This window comes from Syngnathoides biaculeatus, chromosome 4 (assembly GCF_019802595.1).
Source record: "Syngnathoides biaculeatus isolate LvHL_M chromosome 4, ASM1980259v1, whole genome shotgun sequence".
NCBI lineage: Eukaryota > Metazoa > Chordata > Actinopteri > Syngnathiformes > Syngnathidae > Syngnathoides > Syngnathoides biaculeatus.
Window position 1 is genome coordinate 26,566,551 of NC_084643.1, and position 20,262 is coordinate 26,586,812.

At 40.8% G+C, this 20,262-nt stretch overlaps 1 protein-coding gene across 2 annotated transcripts in view; it reads right to left on the bottom strand.

The window, feature by feature from the left end:
- dapk1 (death-associated protein kinase 1) overlaps positions 1–20,262 on the bottom strand; it is a 49,224-nt gene that overhangs the window by 4,158 nt on the left and 24,804 nt on the right. For both annotated transcript variants that reach the window (XM_061816209.1, XM_061816208.1), the window contains exons 6-26: positions 19,345–19,393; positions 19,233–19,259; positions 17,108–17,260; positions 15,981–16,026; positions 15,794–15,883; positions 13,837–13,929; positions 12,295–12,513; positions 11,145–11,243; positions 10,056–10,154; positions 9,769–9,966; positions 9,112–9,309; positions 5,885–5,983; positions 5,294–5,371; positions 4,184–4,403; positions 3,603–3,794; positions 3,271–3,468; positions 3,067–3,205; positions 2,579–2,699; positions 2,137–2,325; positions 536–1,033; positions 57–398 (exon numbers count right to left, since the gene is read on the bottom strand). In XM_061816209.1, coding sequence (XP_061672193.1) covers positions 57–398; positions 536–1,033; positions 2,137–2,325; positions 2,579–2,699; positions 3,067–3,205; positions 3,271–3,468; positions 3,603–3,794; positions 4,184–4,403; positions 5,294–5,371; positions 5,885–5,983; positions 9,112–9,309; positions 9,769–9,966; positions 10,056–10,154; positions 11,145–11,243; positions 12,295–12,513; positions 13,837–13,929; positions 15,794–15,883; positions 15,981–16,026; positions 17,108–17,260; positions 19,233–19,259; positions 19,345–19,393 — 3,347 coding nt within the window. The remainder of the gene's footprint in view (positions 1–56; positions 399–535; positions 1,034–2,136; positions 2,326–2,578; positions 2,700–3,066; positions 3,206–3,270; positions 3,469–3,602; positions 3,795–4,183; positions 4,404–5,293; positions 5,372–5,884; positions 5,984–9,111; positions 9,310–9,768; positions 9,967–10,055; positions 10,155–11,144; positions 11,244–12,294; positions 12,514–13,836; positions 13,930–15,793; positions 15,884–15,980; positions 16,027–17,107; positions 17,261–19,232; positions 19,260–19,344; positions 19,394–20,262) is intronic.

Here is a 20,262-nt window from a genome sequence, read left to right on the forward strand (position 1 = left end):
TCTTCAAACATCCTCTCTCGATATATATTTAAATACACACACACGCACAGACACACCTCTGCACAGCCAAAGGCCAGGATTGCACTGAAGCTTTCTCTGTATCCTCCCATAGTGTTGGTGAGCGAGGTCTCCCTCTGCGCCTGCGCCCTCAGGAAGTCCTTGGGCTGGTACACCATGACGGGAGCGTGTCGCTCGCGTAGCTGCTGGGGGCTCAGGTAGTACTTGGCGGTCAGCAGGCCTGGCAGTGTGGACGCCATCAGATTCTCAGCGATGCTGCACATGGCGTCCAGCAGGGCATAACACTTGGCCCTTTGCGACTCGTGCCCGCGCACCTGGATCTCCACAGCCTGGCCGTGGTTGACCAGCAGCACCATGGCCTCGGTACCCAACCGGCTTACCTTAGGGTTAAGGGAAATTCACTTGGTAAAAGAGGACTTTAATTGGCAAAAATTGGATGTGCATCATTATTTCATGCTTTAATCTGCTTTATCAATCACTGTTGCACGTTATCTTGAAGCCCTTCAGCCCAATTCACCTTGGCCCCGTCTGTCCACAGGTGGATGTCAGCGTCTCTTTCTTCCTCGTCGTCTTCCTCGTCTTCGGGCTTCTGTTGCCGACTCCATCGGCAAAGGTTGACCTGCAGCTTGTGGAACAAACCGCACGGGAAGGCAGCTAGGTGTTCAGCAGGAACCAGCCGAACGCCACCGTATATGGCAGCCGCGTCCCCCTCGGCTTCGTCCTCAGTCCACGAGCGCCGCAGACCGCCAGCCTTGATGAGGGCGGGCACGTCCACCATGGCTGGCTCGGTGGTGTCGCGGGCACACACATCCATGGCATCCAGGATCTGCAGTAGCTCTTCCACGTCGCTGTCAGGTGCCAAGGCTTGCACCTCCTCCAGCCTGTAGCGCCCCCTGTAATGGTGGATGGCTTTGGGCGTCTCCACTGACAGCAGGCGTCCCAAAACCGTGCTACAGAGCCACCGTGGCTCCAGCAAGACCACATCCTGCACCGTTTCGCTCTGCATGATGTTGATCTGTAAAACACAGGAAAGACATCTGACTTGCAGTTCTGAGCATTTGGGTTCAACTCTGGTCTCGGCTGTGTGTAGTTTGCATGGGTTTTCTCTGGGTACTCCAGTTTCCTCCCACATCCCCCCAAAAAAATCCATGGTAGGTTGACTTGATAGTCTAAATTGTCTAGAGGTATGAATGTGAGAATGAATGGTTGTTTATATATCCCTTGTTATTTGCCTGGCGACCAGTCCAGGGTGTGCCCTGCCTCCCACCCTCAGTTAGATGGGATAAGCGCCAACGCTCCAGTGACCCTTGTGACGATAAGCGGCGCAGAAGCTGGATGGATGCCTTATGCTGTCCACTGAAAATTATGTCAATAGACCTCAACTGATGTCAATGTTGCCTTGTTAGCATGGAACATATGAATAAAACAAATCATTTAAGGCTATATTAAAGGTTACATATTAAGGTTATGTGCCGTGCGACCGATTGGTGACCAGCTCAAGATGTAGTCCGCCTTTCAGTCAAAGTCAGTTGGGATAGGCTCCAGCAACCTGTGACTCTCACCTTCATAAACGGTGTTGAAAATGGATGGATATTAAAGTTACGTTAGTGTTTATTTTATCTTCGTTCGATTGCTGCGCCGTGTTTGTTTAAAGGTTAAAATTACAATAGCTATGCTAATTTCAGTTAGCCCATCTATGGCATTTTGCATGATATGGTAGCTAAGAGATTTGTTAGATGAAATTAGATGGTTTAACATGGGTTAGTGAGTGGGTATGTAAATGGTGTGTACAAGCTTTGATTGTATTTTATGTGTCAGTTTTACTTCAATCTTCAACCAGGAGAGACAAACAGCTTGAAGCTAGCTCACCTGCCTTTTATTTGACACATTCCCTCATAGTGATGTTGAAACAGATACAGTACTCACAAATACTTTAAAATGTGCGACTTAATAGATTTGAACATGTTTAAAGTCTGTGGAGGGGTAAAAAAAAATAGTAACTGTCTCTCACATGAACGCATGGATGGATCTGGAACATAGGCCTTGCGATAAATGCGGATTCGGTGCACACTGAAAAATGGGTGTTGTTAAAGAAAAAGGAAGAGGAGTTGAACTTACCTCTCCCATGCTGTGCAGCTGTAGTGCCAGGTCTCTGAGGTGCTGCTGGCTGACCAGCGGGTTGATGTTCTCCTGGACATCACTAACAAACTGCTGCCACGACGTCAGCTGGTTAGGTCCGCTCAATTTACGCCAGGCGGGAAGCGCCACCAGTAGACGCTCTGACAGCAGCGTCATCGTGCTGCAGCTCTACACACAAAAGAGAAACGACGCATTAATGCATTGCTGTATGTCCACTGTGTATATAAACATTCAGAGGGAGTGCCAATTACTCACGCAATTGAATAGCCAGCAGGATAATCAATTCTAAAAAAGATTTGATAGGGACAACCCTACTTTTCACCAAGCAAGTTCCATGTTCTAAAATTGGTGACCAGAGTTCAGTCATGTGGCCTGGGTCCCCCCCTTTGCTGTTTGTGCGTGTGTGCGTGTATGTGCTCACAGAGACTATGTGAGAGCGCAGCTCCTGGAGATGATTCCTCAGTAGCTTCACATCTTTAGAGTTGGAGGCGCCAGCGTCCATTACAAATAACTTGTCGCTGATCCGCAGATCATTTCCAAACCTAAAACATAAGATTACATTGATTTTTTTTGCATTTAATAATTGGTACCTGTAAAAGTTTTATGGATTAGATTTAAATGTGATTCTTGTCTCTTTTAAACATTTTGCTTTCATAACATAAAAATTGTCATATATAATACATAAGTAAAAGAAAAAATGTAAAAAAAAAATAGTATAAATAATAAACCAAATAAAACAAAAAAATGAAATTAAATAAAAATAAAATACGCAATCAACGAAAATCATAAAACATATGAAGCTACAGATAGATTATATAAAAATATAAAATGAATGGATTAAAATAAATAAAACTTCATAAAATAAAGGAACACAATGACTTAAAAAATAAAATCAAACACAATCCTGACCTGCTCCTGACTTCCTTGAGGAGGGCCCTCTCTTTGTTGTAGCTGAACTCTCCAGAGAAACCCCTGGGAACGTCCCCCAGGTCTGCATGCGTGCCTACCAGGACCACCACCAGGGGCTGCTGGACCTTCCCTCCGAAAACTGCGAGCAGCGACAGCGTCAGTCCACTGACTGCCATTCCGACGGTGGGAACACTTGAGACTCACGGATGTGGTCGTGTGGTGGCGTGAGGGCCTTGAGCATGTTGAGCCAATAGTTGATGTGGCTAAGCTGGCTCTCATATGGCTCCTCCAGACTGAACACCACCAGGTGGATTGCCGTGGCATCATTGGCCGCAAAGTAGTCATAGACGCAGTAGTAGACTGGATTGCCAGAAAACTCCCACACGCTGAAATCTCCCACGCCTACGAAAACGGAACACAGTGAAACATCGAGAGGCCGTGACAGAGAAAGGCCATCTTTAAAAACATTTTTTAAACCAGTCACTAGAAGTGAAACTGTCACTACTTCACCTCGGATGGTGCAAGTTGCATCTCACCATGAATGTTGGCATGTTGGATCTCAATGGCCCGAGTGGCCTGCTCGTCGGTGGCGGCAGGGGACAGACTGCTGTGCACGGGCGAAAACACCTCCACTACGCCTTTAGTCAGGCTGGGCTCAAACATCATGCTGCGACTGCGCACACTTACGTTCTCGCAGCCCGGGTACAAGTTGGAGATGCTCACAGACACTGCAACGGGAAATTTGGTATGCACGTTTAATTTGGGGTAGAACTACAAAAAAAATAAAACCCATGGCATTTGGTAAACATAGCTATGATGGGTCACAGCCCAAAGAAGTCCCAGGATGGCATGACAAAACATACAAGAAAGCTACCATTTTGGTTAAACTAGCCTTTGTAGAGTCAAGAAGTCAATTTTCAGATTCAAACAAAACCAAAATATTTGCAAATTCAGTCCCTGAAACAAGTTTCACCAAGCAACATGAAATTTGGTAAAGTTGTCCATCATGAGTACTCAAGAAAGTCTGAAGAAGCTATGTCTGAAAAGACATAGGAAGTGGTGATAACTCTAGAAAGTCATCCTCAAGTGGTCACTGTGCAGCACTGCCGTAACCTACCGGAGGGCTTGGAATTGACTGGAGAGTTGGGGTGTCGTGTCGAGTTGGCCATGCGGGTGGTCCGGCGCCGGCGGAAGAAGCTGCGCAGGATGCCACATTTGAGCGACTCTAGGAGCGTGCTCTTGCCCGCCCCTTGATGGCCGAAGAGCTTGAGCTTGATGCGTGGCTGCAATGTCTGTGTGGGCCGCAGCTGCTGAATGAAGGCCAGCTTGTGGTTGTCCTGCACTCAGATACACAACAGAGCTTGGTTATTAGTAGACTCATTCACGCAAACAACCCATCTGTCCATTTTCCGGACTGCCATTCATTCCTCACAATTGTCGTGGTCGCACCAGAGCCTATGCCCGTTATCTTTCGGTATGATGTGGGGTACAACTTAAGTAGTCACCAGCCAATTGCAGGGTAGAAACAACCATGCACACACACATTCACACCTATAGGTAATTTAGACTAAAGTATTTATCTGCCTTTGACTTTCACATTGAACCCAGTGAATGCAACATGTCATGCTTAAATGCCTCCTTTTAAAGATGGTATTAAAGAAGCTTGACACATAGATGGCATCCCGCCACTATTAAGATAAAAAAAAAAAAAATCATCAGGTCAACTTTGTTTTTCAACTTTGTCACAGTGCCATTAAAACAGAACAGAATGCGAAAGGCTGAAAAGTTCCCGATTTGCGTGGTACTTATGGGATAGAATGAAGGGAAGACAGTGGCCGGGCTCAAACTTGCCATATTTTTTGAGGGTTGTCAAGAATGCAAGCTGGACAAGAGGTGAGAAAAATGCTGACTTTTATACAAGACAGGTGGAGTCCCACCTTTCTCACAACTCTAATCCGACCTCAGAAAATTAAAGAAGGGTCGGTTGCATTTTTTTCCACAATTCAGTGTCATAAAAGCTCAGAAATGATGTAATCAACTCAAGTGCTGTTGTTTTCCGTACGAGTGAGATGGATGAGTCATGTAACATAAGCTTGCCTGTGACAGTGAGTGCTTGTTCAGGTGGGTGAGAGCACTCTGTACTCCCACATGGTCAGTTCCACTATTGTACCACTTTCAATGAAACAATAAATGTCATACACACTCAAGCCCTTTTTTAATTGTTTACCTTTTTAAGCTTCCCCAACAAGGCCACTATGCTGACATGTTGCTCAGCTGACGCCAAGTCCTCAGCACTTTTTCCATCCTGAAAAAACAAACATCATATATAAGCAGAAACATGAAATTTAATTTGTAAAAGCACAAAACATAACTCTTGTCTAGATTATTTAGCTTGTCCTACAAACAGAGAAAGCAAAACATACAGTATATTTACAGTGACTTTAGAGGCAAATTTTAACCAAATATTCTTGGTCAAATTTCAAATTATTTTGATTTTGAGTACCACTGGACAATACACTACTATTTGCGGGGGATACTGATCAGGCCAGACAATGAATAGCGAGAATATGCAGATGATTGTTTGAGGTCATTATATATGCATCCACCCATCCATTCTCTGAGGCGCTTATCCTCACAAGGCCCGGGAGCGCTGGAGCCTATCCCAGCTAACTTCAGGCAGGAGGCGGGGTACCCCGGACCTCAGAACTGTAAAACAAATGCTCTAACCAGTTGTGGGGGATTAAATCAGTCAACGGGTGACGACGTGGATGTCCAAAAGTACTTTAACTTAATTTGACATTTTACAAGCTCATCTTACGTTGGTGACGGCGTCCGTGTTGGCTCCGGACAGGCAGAGGTGACGAACCACTTCCAGACCACCGTTGCTGGAAGCTAGGTGGAGGGGGGTCCGGCCGTACTAGTCAGTCAATAAACAAACAACAGAAAGCACATCACTAATAAGAGTTCAATCAAGTTATTTTCTGGAATCCAATGTCCATAAATTCTGCCTTTGAGATTGATGCAACTCCAGGGTTTTATCATCATTAGGAGCGCACATCTGCATGAGACGGAAACCCAATATATGGTACCCTTGAAAAGAAAAATCATTAAAATCACTATAAGCAAGCACTCATCTTCTTCGCATCCAAAAACAGATGACTTAGGACATTAAGATGGGGAAAAACAAATAGACAAGTTGGCAGCATCCGAATAAAACACATCAGCATTACCATCAATAAATAAAATCACTGACTCAGTAATGCATTACTGGAAAACTAATTAGAATCCTTCAATCTATTCAATCAGTTTGTTTAGTCTAAACTGCCACACAACACAGTCTGCAGAGATACAAAAACATGTAAATGATAAAGAAATAAAATAAAAATAAATATATGCAAACTAATATTAAATACTGCAAATATTATTGTCAGGTAAGGAGACATTTAGTAGTTTGTTCAGCCCAGACTGCAGACTACAAATTATTGGGCTTCCGATGATAAGGATTTATGGGGACGATCAGCAAGTTAAACAAAATGATAACCGAGCTGATCACAAGATGGAGCAATGATTTATTAAATTTAATGTTCTTTTATTAGATGGCAGTAAGTACATATAGCAATTAATGTACCTACTTTTTGGGATAGCTTTGTTTGTTGATGTTCCGTGTGATTTTTCAATTGTAAAGTATGTGCCTTGGCTCCCAAAAGGTTGTAATTAACTGATCTGGTAATATCACGTGTTCAACAGAACAGCAGCATGTTTACACACGACACTAGCTTGCTAGGCTACGTAACATTTTCTTGATGGGCTGCGAGCCGTATTTCAAAAGTATCCGAACATGCCTCCAGCAAACCTTACACGAAGTCCTCTCCTGTCCTGAGCACCGGTGACCACCAACACACAACCCACCCATTTTCTTATTATTGCAGTACCCTGAACTAGTACAATCGTGAAAGAGCAAGCTTGTCTTGTAGTCTTTTTTTTTTTTCCATAACTTTATTGGCTACCAGATATTTATAGCACTATGTCAGAAGACACACACACAAAAAAAAAACCTATATACTAAATACTCCTACATAAAATAAGGTTTGGATTCATATATACTGTGCACGATGGTGACGCGAAGTAAATATCTCTCTCAGAGCCGATCAATGACATCAGTGATCGGATCAGCGAATTATGACATCAAAACTAATCGGCAAAAACTGGCAATTATCAGCCATTCCGATCAGGCTGATCAAATCAGTTTAAAGTCTACAAATTATTTGACATTAAAAACACAGTATAATTGAAAAACAAAAAAAAACCCCTTAATATATTAAATGAGAAACCGTACATAGTAGTCAATCAAATCAGCTACTGTGGGTATTAGTGTTGGCGAAGGCCAAGCGATTTAGTTATAAACCCATTAAACCAAGCACTAATACTGGATTATCACACCTAAATTCTAAAGAGCTGTTAAGAGTTGATACCACAGTTGTTGTATAAGGTAATCATCCTTCCATTTCGGTGGAAACGACACCTAAAAATCCCAAATTTAGGCAAACTTGGAGAAACAGTACATTCAAAACCCTTTTAACATGGATGGATACATTCCAGACCCACTCACAATAGGTCAAATCTCCAAGTTAGTGACTATATATAGATACACACTGTGTATGCCTACCACAAGCTTTAAAGATGTGAACATATCAAAAACTATTTAAAAACAATGTAAATGTGTTCAAAGATATTCAAGTACAGTATTAAAATTAAACATGAACCCAGCCACTCCCAATGAGTCTCCAGTGTGCCCAATCTCAAATCAGAGGCCCACTAAAACAGATTCAAAACTATGATTAACAGATGAGGCAAGGATAAATCATTTTCCAAACAATGTTCCAGAGACATGTGCAAAACAGTGAGCGACTGTTTATTACATCTAAATAGCTAGCAACCAAGCATACAGTAGGTGACAAAAAACGGTCTTTCATCAGGGCTCTGATCTTCAACACAGTGTATCGAAATACCAACTTTGATTTGGAAGGTCTCAAGAGGAGTGGCCCACCAAGTTTCACATTTATTTCCTTGCCAGTTGACTTTTCACAATCACAGACTCATTCCACATTATCCCTCCCAAAATTAACAAAACCTACCAGTATTAACTGGTCATACGTTGTGACTTACTCAACTTACTAAGCTTTTTCATCCAACATTTGATTGGTCTGTTAATTAATACAAAATAAAATCTCAGTACACAAGATCAGGCTTAAAAATGGTTGGTGTGGCTATGTCACTGAACTTTCTGAAAACTTCACCCCATGGAACTTTAAACTGTCAACCAAATACATGCCTTAAGGAGCCCGTGAGGAGAATTCCCAGCGATGCACATTGCACATGTTCTCATGGGGCACAGCATGAGACTAAGTGGCAGCCAGGCAGCCTCTGAGGCCCGACGTAATGACCCATACCCTTTTCCCGTTTCCCTCCTCTGTCCCTGTTGAAATTCAGTGGGCCGTTTGCATCACGCTCCAGACATGGATATGCTGCCACAGCAGCGCAATAGACAGTGCTCTCCCTGGATGAGCGCCCCACCCAGCCCCCTCATCCTTCCCACCAAACATGTCATGGTTGCCCACTGTGATGCTTAAGGCGCTAATGCTATTGCACCAGACCACTGGTAGCTACTCCAACTGCTGGCAGGCTGGCTCAGGAGCCACAGGCCGTTGCCTCACTAGACATCCTGAATAGAGGGAAATCACGGCAGAGAAATTTTAGCCCAAATAACACAACATTACATTTCCAGACTTAAAGTGTTTTGGTAGAACTAGGCCCAGTTATTATGAATAAGGAAATGGCAAACACGCTGAATGGCCACTCTGTGGAATAAAGGCGCTTGGTAATTATATAGTGGGGAAGGAGCATCTCATGTTGTTCCCTGTTTGCATCAGCATTTCTTCCTTTTAGCAATGTCCAAAAAATACAAACAACTACGTTGGTTTTCAGTATGTACCTTCAAAAATATTTAATGTATTTGGGAAAAAAAATGTTGGTCCAAATTGTTACCTTGTTGGGGATGTCGAGGATGGCTTGGGCGCTGCAGAGCGCCACAACGACGGGGAGGTTTCCGTCCTTGCAGGCAATGTGAAGTGGCACATTGCCGTGGCGATCCTGACGGTCCAGATGACAGCCCCGCGCCAGCAGACAGTGGACCACCTCCAGCTGGCACCGTCGCACAGCTAGATGGAGAGCTGTATGGCCATCCTGAGAGAGAACGAAGCAAGCACCACATTAGACAATAAATAAATATCCATCTATCCATTTTCTGAGCTGCTTATAATCAAGAGGGTCACAGGAGTGTAGAACTTATCCCAGCTCTCTCTGGTCAGGAGTTGGACTAACCCTGAACTGGTTGCCCGCCAATCGCATGGCACATAGAAACAATTTGGACTCACAGTGACACCCAGGGCAATTTAGAGTCTCCAATTAGTGTATGTTTTGGGGATGTGGGAGGAAACCGGAGTGCCCAAAGAATACCAACACAGGCACAGGGAGAAAAAGCAAACTGCATGCAGGCGAGGCTAGATTTGAACCGTGGTCCTCAGAAATCTGAAGCAGATTCTCTAATCAGTCACCCACCAAATAAATAAAATACAAATCACTACAGTGACTTTAAGTAATCAGTCGCAATCAAAAGAGTACACAGTACACTGCACGTCCAACCTTGTCGACGGTTTCCAGGTCAGCACCATGCTCCGCCAAGCACTCCACAATATCCACGAAGCCGCGGGCTGATGCGGTGAGCAGGGCGCTCTCACCCTCACGGTTCTTGGCGTCCACACGGCAGCCAGCCCTGCAGAGTGCCCGAGCTACAGCCGAGTAGCCATGCCAGGCGGCACAATGCAGAGCTGTTTCTTGCTCCTTCATATCGAAGATGGGATTTTAAAAATGCACACTAAAAGCCAGATTTATTTTTTTTTGGTGGGGGGTGTTGAAATGCACATGCTTACCCTGTCACAGAGGTCCGGGTTGGCCTGGATACTGCAGAGGTAGCTCACCACATCCACATTACCATAGCGAGCCGCCACATGGAGAGCGGTTTCTCCTGACTGCAGCAGAATTTACATTTTACATCTTCAGTAATGTTAAAAAAAGCCCAGTTGTCAACTTGACAATAAAATCACAATTTTACTAAAATAAAGTTGTGCTCTTCTATTATTACTCACTTCGGTCAGGCAACTTTCCTGCATCTCAAAGTAGCTGCCATTAAGCCTCTTAAAAAAAACCAATGCTGGATGCTTCCATGTCAGCAAGCTATAGACCCAACTCAAATCTCCCATTCAGAGGCAAGATTGTTGAGAAGATTTTTTTTAAATGAACTCAGCACTATCTTGAACTTAAATGGATTCTTTGATCAATTTCAATCAGGTTTCCGAACTCATCAGACTACATAGTCGGCTCTTATCAAAGTGCTAAATGATATAAGGCTGAGTACTTGTGAGAACAGGAAACGTGTCAATTCTGGTCTTGTTAGATCTCAGTGTGGCTTTTCATATGATTGATCACAATATACTTTTGAACAGGTTGCAACATGGGTAGGAACAAATGGAACAGTCCTTAAATGGTTCAGGTGCTACCTGGAGAAAGGAGTTATTTTGTAACCATTATAAGTGTTCAATCTCATCAAATGGCAATGAACTATGCGGTCGCTCAAGTGTCAGTTCTTGGACTCCTCCTTTTCTCCCTGTATATTCTGGAATTGGTTCAAATTCTTCAGAACTTTAATTTTCACCATCATCGATATGCAAGTAACAGTTACAGTCACCAGCGTGTCCAGATGACTTCAGTTCAATTGAGGTGTTGTGCCTGTGTTTTAAAGAAATAACTGGATGAACTAGCATTTACTTCAAATCAACCACATGAAAACAGATAACTGGCAATAAAGAGGATTGCTGTTTGTAAATACACAGAGAAATTGTCTTTAAAAGCCAAAGACCAAGTCTGAAACCTCGGTGTACTGATCTGCTTCTGATCTAACTTTCAACTTTATAAGAAGAAAAAATACATTTTGATGTTTGTGTGTGCACGATATTTTTTACCTTATCCTGTATGTCCAGAGGACATTTGTTGGCATGGAGGAATTTGAGGGTGTCCACATGGCCGTGTCTCGCCGCATAGTAGATTGCGTTGGCGCCACTCTGGAGGCACAACAAAACACATGCAAAAACTAAATACATTCAGAAATTCAAAAAGTAACATAACAAAAACAATATTTAAAAGGGAGTTCAGGGGGCATTTTAAATCAAATGCCCAAGCCACTTCATCTGGCTCCTCTCTGTACAGTGGAGCAGAGGCTCGACTCTTGAGTCCCTCCAGGATGATCGAGCTTCTCACCCAATTGCTAAGGGAGAGCTCAGACAAACAGCGGAGGAAACTCATTTGGGTAACTTTTATATGCAATCTGCTCTCTTGATTATGACACATAGCTTGTGAACATAGGTGAGAATAGGAACATTGATCGACTCGTAAATTGAGAGCTTTGCCTTTTATCCTTCCGGAACTCCAAGCAGACTTCATCCGCCATTGAGCTCATGCCACCAAAAAGCTTTTTTGAACCACCTTGGTGACTTCAAGCTAAGAGAATGGAGATCCCACCCCAGAGTTCAAAAACTCTGGTTACTCATAACATGTATGCTTGTTTGTACATGATGAAATATGATGCATTGATGTCATAGAGGCCAAAACACAGAGCAGAAGAGACTGTTTTTGAATTGTAATTCATAGTATTCACACGGGTTTTAGTTCTTTCTACTTTGTGGTGTATACACAAGCCAAAAGAAACTATACATTCCACCACAGGCTTACATGAAGGGTGTACTAAAAACAATGACCACGTGTTCATCCCTTTACCCATTTTCCGCACCGCTTATCTTCACTAGTAAGCGGGGGGGGGAATTATTCATTATTCACGGGACCTTTACAATGGAAAAAATAAACCTAGAAATTTCTAAATATATGCAGCACATCGACCATCTCATCAGAAAAGATATGTTCCCAAAAAAGAATATATAAAATAGCACAGCCATTTGAAAAAGTACTTTCATAATGAAAATAATAAAAAAAATACAAATAGGAAACAGTAATTAGAAAAATGTATTAATACATGAAAAAAAAATAGAGGTTTTTGACGATGCGTAAAACTACTATTAAAAAATAGATAACAAAAAAAACACACAGCAAGCAGGTTACCTTGTCATGGGTTTGAATGTGGGCTCCCTTCCTCATGAGGACCTTGATGATGTCCACATTTCCACAGCCAGCTGCTATGAGCAAGGGGGGCGTCCCATGCTTGTTGGGCTGATTGACGTCGTAGCTGTTCAACGAGCCCAGCAGATGCTGCAGGCCTGGAACGTTGTCATCATTTATAGCATGGATGATGGCCTTCATCACGAATGAGTCTTCCTCATCCTAAATAGTTGGGCAGGTAAAACAGAAATGGATCATGTATAACATTCAACATTTGAAATGCCATGTCATAGAATTAGGAGGATAGAGTTATAATATTAGGATTTAAAATCAATGAATATACAAACAAAAATTGCAAGGAAGGAAAAACTCCAAATTGGAGTCATACTAAGGGGGGGGGGGAGCATAAAAATGTTGGAATTTGCAAAACTAGAACTTTTAAAATTAATTTTACAGGTTGACAGGTTGTTTTTTTATAATAAGCCATAAAAAAGTTGTAATGCTCTGTGAAAAAATAATGTTATTAAATATAAAAATTGTAACTGTAGACGTGAATAAAGTTATGATATTACAGGTCATTTTATGGGAAAAATAGATGCAATATGAAATCATACTAATTATAATAATAATAATTCAATGACAATAATGAGCTGATGCAATGAGAAATGTTACGATAATACAAAGGTTTTTCAATGAGGAAATATTTGAAATATTAATTTCTTTTGAGAAAAATAATTTTACAGGAAAAAAATTTAATCCAGTTTCAATAAAGTAATTGAACAGGAGTTAAGATGGAACTCTATAAGGAAAAGGGAACACATTTTATGACAACACCTAATTCTTTGAGGGGGAAAAAAAAATTCCGAGAAAAAAAAGGTGTAATTGTACCTTAAAATGTGTTAAAAAAAAAAAAAAGTTGTAAGACAAAAGGAGAAGTTAATTTTACCAGAATACACACGAGAAATTTACATAATTTTAGGAGAATTAAGCCATATCTATGACAAAAAAAGTCCAATTCCTACGGGGGAAAAAATATTAGTAATAATGTTGCAAAAATAAAATCATGATATTGTGAGAGTGTTTTGGGATAAATGAGCTTCAATTTTACACATTTCAAACATGATTTTTCACTTTTCTTTGGTGCCTACCAGGAACACATACATAGTGCACACTAAAGGTTGTTGATTAAACCTGGAATGTGAGCAGGTCAACTTCAGTTGGCATGTTTTGTTTACATTGCTTCCACACCATAATGGATGCCTCTGTGGCCATATTTGCATACACACAGGTGGAAGATGGAATTTGCATATATGCACACCTTAAAGGACACAACCACCCCAAACACACACGCATGCACACACATTAATGCACATGAGCTGTTAATGAACACTCACAGCAAAATCTGTGTGCGTGTACTGTTGGTGGCATCGTAAGCAACACAGCTAATAATAATCATGTTATAATTAAGAGGAGGGCTACAGTAGCAGTTAACTAAGAAATTAAGATGCTATTGCGTGAGTACACGTGTGTGTGTGTGTGTGTTACCAATGTATCATCACTGCGTGCCACGCTCATGTTGCTTCTGGACAGAAAGGAGCGTGACAAGCGGTTGCACAAGGAGATGAGTCTCACAGATTGCTGCAAAAACAGAACAGAAACCTGGATTTACTCAACTGCAGATGGAGCAGGCGTCTGTTATTTCTGGAATGATGTTCAACAATTTTAACGGGCAAGTTGGAAAAAAAAACTTTTTTATTTATTTTTCCCTCCAACCAATCCTGTTCAGCTGCATGGGCATGCAGAATGGTGAGCGCTCTATGCCTTTTGTGCTGAAACAGTTTTTCTGTGCAACAGTGAAGTTTGAAATACTCCCTCTGTTTGTCTAAGAATTTAAATATAAAAAAAACAGATATTGATTGAAAATGCAACCGTACAGAAAAATGTTTTAGAGGACAGACAGAGGGACATAATGCACAAGGGAATGGAAACCACCTCAAAGTAAGAGTTAGTCTAGATACTTGACTTTGATTTGAAGTAATGTTAAGACGGTTAAATCGTGTTCTTATTTGTGGATGGGTGTGAGGACATGCAACAACTAACCAATAGAACATTGTTATGGAGGGCAGAAAAGGGGAGAACAGGATGGAGTAAATGAAGTTCAGGAAGTTGATCCAAGAGAAAACACAAAAATGAGCAGGGGAAAGGCATGAGAGAACAGAGAGGCCGGAATCCTGGGACACCTGTACGAGTGTCCTACCCACAACAGGTACTGCCCAACCCTAACTGACGGGAAGAGCAGTACAGATGTGCCAGTACCCAGCCTGGTGTCCACCTCATCATGCCTCATGCCAGCTTTCTAGTTGACCTCGAATCAGAGGTGAATGGGCAAATGTACCGAATATGTACAGTGTGAATAATAAAAATGTGCTGTTTAAACTAAAAGGCTACACTCCTGAGGGCCCACCCCAAGCAGCTGAAAGACCACAATAAAAATAGGGAATAGCCCCTTCCCAATCTACAGCTAAGCTCCCTCCCCCCACCACCAACCACCCCCAGTGACCAAAACAGGGCACAGAATGTGGGCCTGTCCAAGGCAGGAGGCACCGACATCCATAAGCCTCAAGTAAGTTGGGGAGCCCAAACAGCCGAAGTGAGAGAGGGGCGATGACCACTGCAAAGCGCCCCAGGCAGAGCGAAGAGGAGGATGCAGGCCCAGGGTACAGTGGCATGGCCTTCAGCCCCCCACCCAGAAACAAGAATGAGGCCCCTGGGGTGGGGCCAGTGACTACCTCACCAAGACCCAGGAACTGAGATCAGCCCTGAGACCGGCACCCCTCAAAAGGCAAACCAGACACAACCAGGGCCAAGAGGAGTAGGGAGAAACAGCCCCGGCAACACAAGTATGGGGACAAAAATAAATAAATAAAAAAATTTTAAAATGAAAAATAATCACATTTCAAATCATAACTGAGAAAAAGAATTTCAAGAGGAAGAATAAGCCTACATTGATTAATTCATCTCTGTTCGAAATTTTAAGAGAATGAAAATCACATTTCCATCAGGGAAACAAGTTTGAATGAGAAACTTCTAAAGGCTCAAATCAAAAAGTTAACATTTAACGAGAAAAAGTAAAAAAAAAAATGTAATTCATGAGAAAGAATACAATTCCTAAAAAAACTACAGGAGGCAACAAAAAAATCTATTCTAGGAGATAGTAAAAAAATGTCTTAGGAGAAAAAAAAACAACTGGAAAAACTACTTATATGATTAAAAATTAAGCAAAATTATGCAGGAATGATATGAGGGGGAAAAAAAAAAATCACAATTCTATGGGGGAAAAAATTTTTGAATTTTTACATTTTACAAGAAAGTTTAACTGCCATTAAAATAGCATAAGATCATCCTAACTAAATTGTTGCTGTTTGAATTAGTCTGAGAGGGTGACTGTGCTCCTGTAAGTGGTGCATTGGCAACAGAGTTGAAATGAGCACGTGAAACATACTTTCCATTTTCTTCGAGCGGCAAACTTCTTGAACTTTTCCATGTTGACTGCGGACTCTTTTCTACTCAGTGCCTGTTGAGTGTCTTTGGGCTGGTTAGTGGGGGGGGGGGGAGAAGAAATCATTGCTTCTTGACAGTACAGCATAGTATTTCTTTTCTGTATTTCTAATAAAGGAGGTAAGTGTAACCTTGATCCAGGGGTGTTGAAGGCTGTCCTGAATGGTCATCCTTTTTCTGGAAACACAACATTACAACAATTTTAATTATAAATATATTTTTTTACTCCCCCATAAAAAGTGGGCTTTCATTTTCATAAAATTAACAGTTTTCTCTCCTTAGAGACAAGACTCTTAGTCTTCATCTTACCAGTCAGTCATTCTATTATAATTTAATTTCACATATTTAGTAAATCTCATATTTCATACTTTCAAAAAATATTTTGCTTTCTACATAATTTTTTATTTTTAAGATTTTTAGAAATGTGAAATATTCAAGTGTGTTTTTAAAGTAACTTTTATGAACAATGTAAATGTTTTAAAATGTTTGTAACCTACATTTCCTTTATCTATTTTATATTATCACAGATAATTCAGAGTAATTTTATTCTAAAAACATGACTTAAATATAACTGTGACATTTTGTTCCTGTAATGATTACTCCCCCCATCAAAATCAATCATATTAAAATGTTATATCTACTTTTTGTATGAATAAGAGCTTTTCAACAAATTTACTACTTTTACACCATTTGAATCTCTTTTTAATATGTATATTTGGAATGTTATTCAAGATCGGCAGCATGGTGGAGGACTGATTAAAGCATCTGCCTCACAGTTCTGAGGACCAGAGTTCGAATCCTGGCCGCGCCCATGTGTAGTTTGCATGTTCTCCCCATGCCTGTGTGGGTTTTCTCTGGGCACTCCGGTTTCTTCCCAAATCCCAAAAACATGCGTTGAGTGGAGACTCTAACTTTCCCTTTATTTGTAGGTGCCCTGCGATTGGCTGGCAACCAGTTCAGTGTGTACCCCGCCTCCTGCCCAAAATTAACTGGGATAGGCTTCAGCACTCCCGCAACCCTTGTGAAGATGAGCGGCTAAGAAAATGGATGGATGGATGAAATTTACATTTTATTTACATATCATCATCTAAGTATTTTTTCTATCAAACAACAAAAAAAAACCTAATTCCATTTCATTATAAGAGCTTTTGTCTTAAAGATGGAATTATATTTCAATTACATTCTTGTAGAAATGTGATTTTTCAGATAAATGCATTTCTCTGAATGAAAGTGGATGTGCGTTGTCACTAAAACGTACTTGGGGTCTTTGACAAGGAGTCTGGCAATGAAGTCTTTGGCCAGGATGCTGGTGCCACAGAAGAAGTCTTCGTCAAAGCTGTAGTCCACGGCCGACACGTTGGCTAGTGTCTCCTGCTTGTTGTCACCCAGGAAAGGTGAGGCGCCGCTCAGCCTGACACCACAAGGTTAAACAGCCTACTTCATCAGTCATCATTTTAAAATGGTAATTTCACAAGAAAACAGTTAAAAACAGTAATATGAGACTAAACTCATAAAAAAACCTGATATTGTGTGTGTGTGTGTGGGGGGGGGGACGGACAATTTACCAAGAAAATAAGGAAGTCCATCTATTGAAATATGTAATGCATGTTTTGTGTCAATTATTTTGGGAGTCATTTTTTTGTATTACTTGCTAGTTATGCTGTTCTGTTTGCTATGGTGTGATCATTTTAGTTGGGGTGAGTGTGTACAACGTCAGTAATGACCTTCCTACACAAGGCAGTGTGCAGGGCGTTGTAAGCTTCTTCTGCTGACAGATGTGAAATGCAATTGTTCCCTACTGCCTTGTGAGCGCCACCATATGGTAGCTTACATACACGCTCAAACCTGTGCTGGCCTGCATCTTGACAGTGGAACCAGTGCCCATCCAGCGGCACTGTCCCCGATGCATATCAAGAAGAGAGTGACTTTAGGATGGATGAACGTATTATGTATGTATGTGGGCCTCTGCCACCAGAGGACAGGTAACAGAGCTGTGTATACCAGGAGGAGCAACACAATACACGGTGAATTATCAAGAAGCACAAACTGTTTAATTCATTAAATTTCACTAATTCTTCATAAAGCAAAAATAATGTTGAATGTGATCCCCACCCCAAAAAAATATAATGGCATTACCAATTATTTTGAAAGATGATTTGAGTTACGAGTGTGTTCATGGAACTATTAAACCCATAAATCAAAGGCAACACTGTATTAAGAAAAAGATGTAATTGTATAGGACAAAATGTTAATTTTATGACATGAAAATGTAAAAATCCTTGAGGTGGTACAATTGGGAATTGAACAAAGCCAAAAAGCCTGACAAAGGTGTGCCTGAAGTCTCTACACCCCGTCAGTAGCAGATGCTGACTACTAACAGGACAGCTGCAGTAGACAGGGGAGCAGAGGCAGAACTCAAGTCAGGTTGAACAGCAAAAAGCTGATGATAATAATGGGGATGAACAAGCCATGTGCGCTCTAGTATCAACATTTAATTGATGAAAAAACTAAAACAGAAAAACATGACATTAGCATGCCATGGAAAAACAACTAAAACCATTCTTTTCATTTTTGAAGAAAATTTGTTTAAATTTTTTTTAAAGCTTTTTATGGCACTATAAATACAATGTTAACCACACTATTACAGTTCACCTACTTTTATCCCACTATAATGCAGATTTTTTTTTTTGGGAGGTGAAACCTATCGTCTGTGGTAGTGATCTCTTGGTTTCCGTTGGAAAGCTGAGCTATTTAGTAATATAACTTTTCAGTTTTTACGTGAACATACATACATACATACATACATTGTTCCCCCGCTGTATTGCAATTTACCAACAATTCCTTTTATCAGACTTTTTGTAGCGTGTATTTCCTTGTCTGTTGTGATATAGCAGGATTTTCTCAGAATGTTTGGATTCAACATATTTGCCAGTCTATCGAAATACCTGCTAAAGCTTGGAAATCATTCAATAGGGTCTGAAAGTTTTTTTTTTAGGTTGCAATAAATGAAGAACAAATTGGAATATTACAAGAATAAAGAAAAAGTCCCAATTTAATGAGGGGGCGTGTCTTTGAATAAAGTCTATTTTCTTTTAAAAAAAAGTATTATGAGAAAAGTTGAGAAAAAGTCAATCTTTATTACTTTGAGTCATCTAAGTAACTTAGTCTTCATTATTTAATCATTAACAATTTGAGAATAATGTTGGAAAACACATATACAAGTTTACAAGTGTAAAGTGATGCTTTGAAGAAAAAGAGTTGCACACTTAAAAAGAAAATAAGCACAAAAATGTGTAATTCCGCGGTGAAAGTATTGATTTTGCCCAAAAAGTCATACAAGAATTAAGTCATACTGGATTGGTAAGTGGGTATGTACTACTTACAGGATGTATGTTATCACACCAACACTCCTGCGGACAGAGAGAGTAAAGAGTTGTTCATACTGTTTGTTGTGTATGCATGGATAAAAGTTCACGTGTGTGTTTGCTCACATACCACATGTCTGCCTCCAAGCCCAGAGACTCGTAGTTGACCACCTCAGGAGCTGCAAGGATAACATGCCAGCAATATATTCAAAATTCAACCCTCTCGGTCAGTTTCACTGTTAAGAGCATTACAATTGAAGTACCTCCTTTTCAAGCACAAATATCTTTAAATTCAAGAATATTGACATTATTGAAAAGTGGGAAATATTTCTTTAAAAAATGATTTCTCAATATGTGAAATAGCTGCACATTAACATTGTTGAGCAAAGGCTTTTTTAATTGGAAGCTGATGGGAAATGGAGGACCCACTGTGGTTTCTTTGTTCCCAGCTGAAAAAAATGGGTGGGATGGATGGGTTTGTCACTTTGAGCTTTGTGTTGTCAGTGTTGTTTATGATTTCAGAGAAATTTAACATACTAGCTCAGTGTCAGCAGGATGCCCGGGATTTAGAACACCACGGGTTTATATTGTGTATTTAGCATATTAGTCAACTCATTAGCAAATGCTTGGTTAGAGTTATCATTAAAGCCATTGTTTTTAAAAATGAATATAGTTCCAATAAATTGTGCTTCTTGCGTAAAAGATATTTGACATTTTTCCAAAAGCTGATCCTGCATTATCGGCGTCTAACACAAGGTCTGAGAACCTTTGACATTTGTACAATCACTGATGAAAATCAGATTTGTGCAACAAATGAACATATTGCATGATTTAAGTGTACAGTTATTGATGAATTTAGACCCCGGGAACAGTTTCACTTAGTGCCATGAAATTTTGGCGTCATGTGGAGGCATAAAAAGTACTGAAGAAACCATGTCAAAAAAGACGTTAGTCTGCCACTTTCGTTTGAAGAAGTCATTTTTGTGTCAAATTCAGCATGTAAACATGATGCCCTAATGCTTGAAAATTCATTCCCCCAGTTTCACTT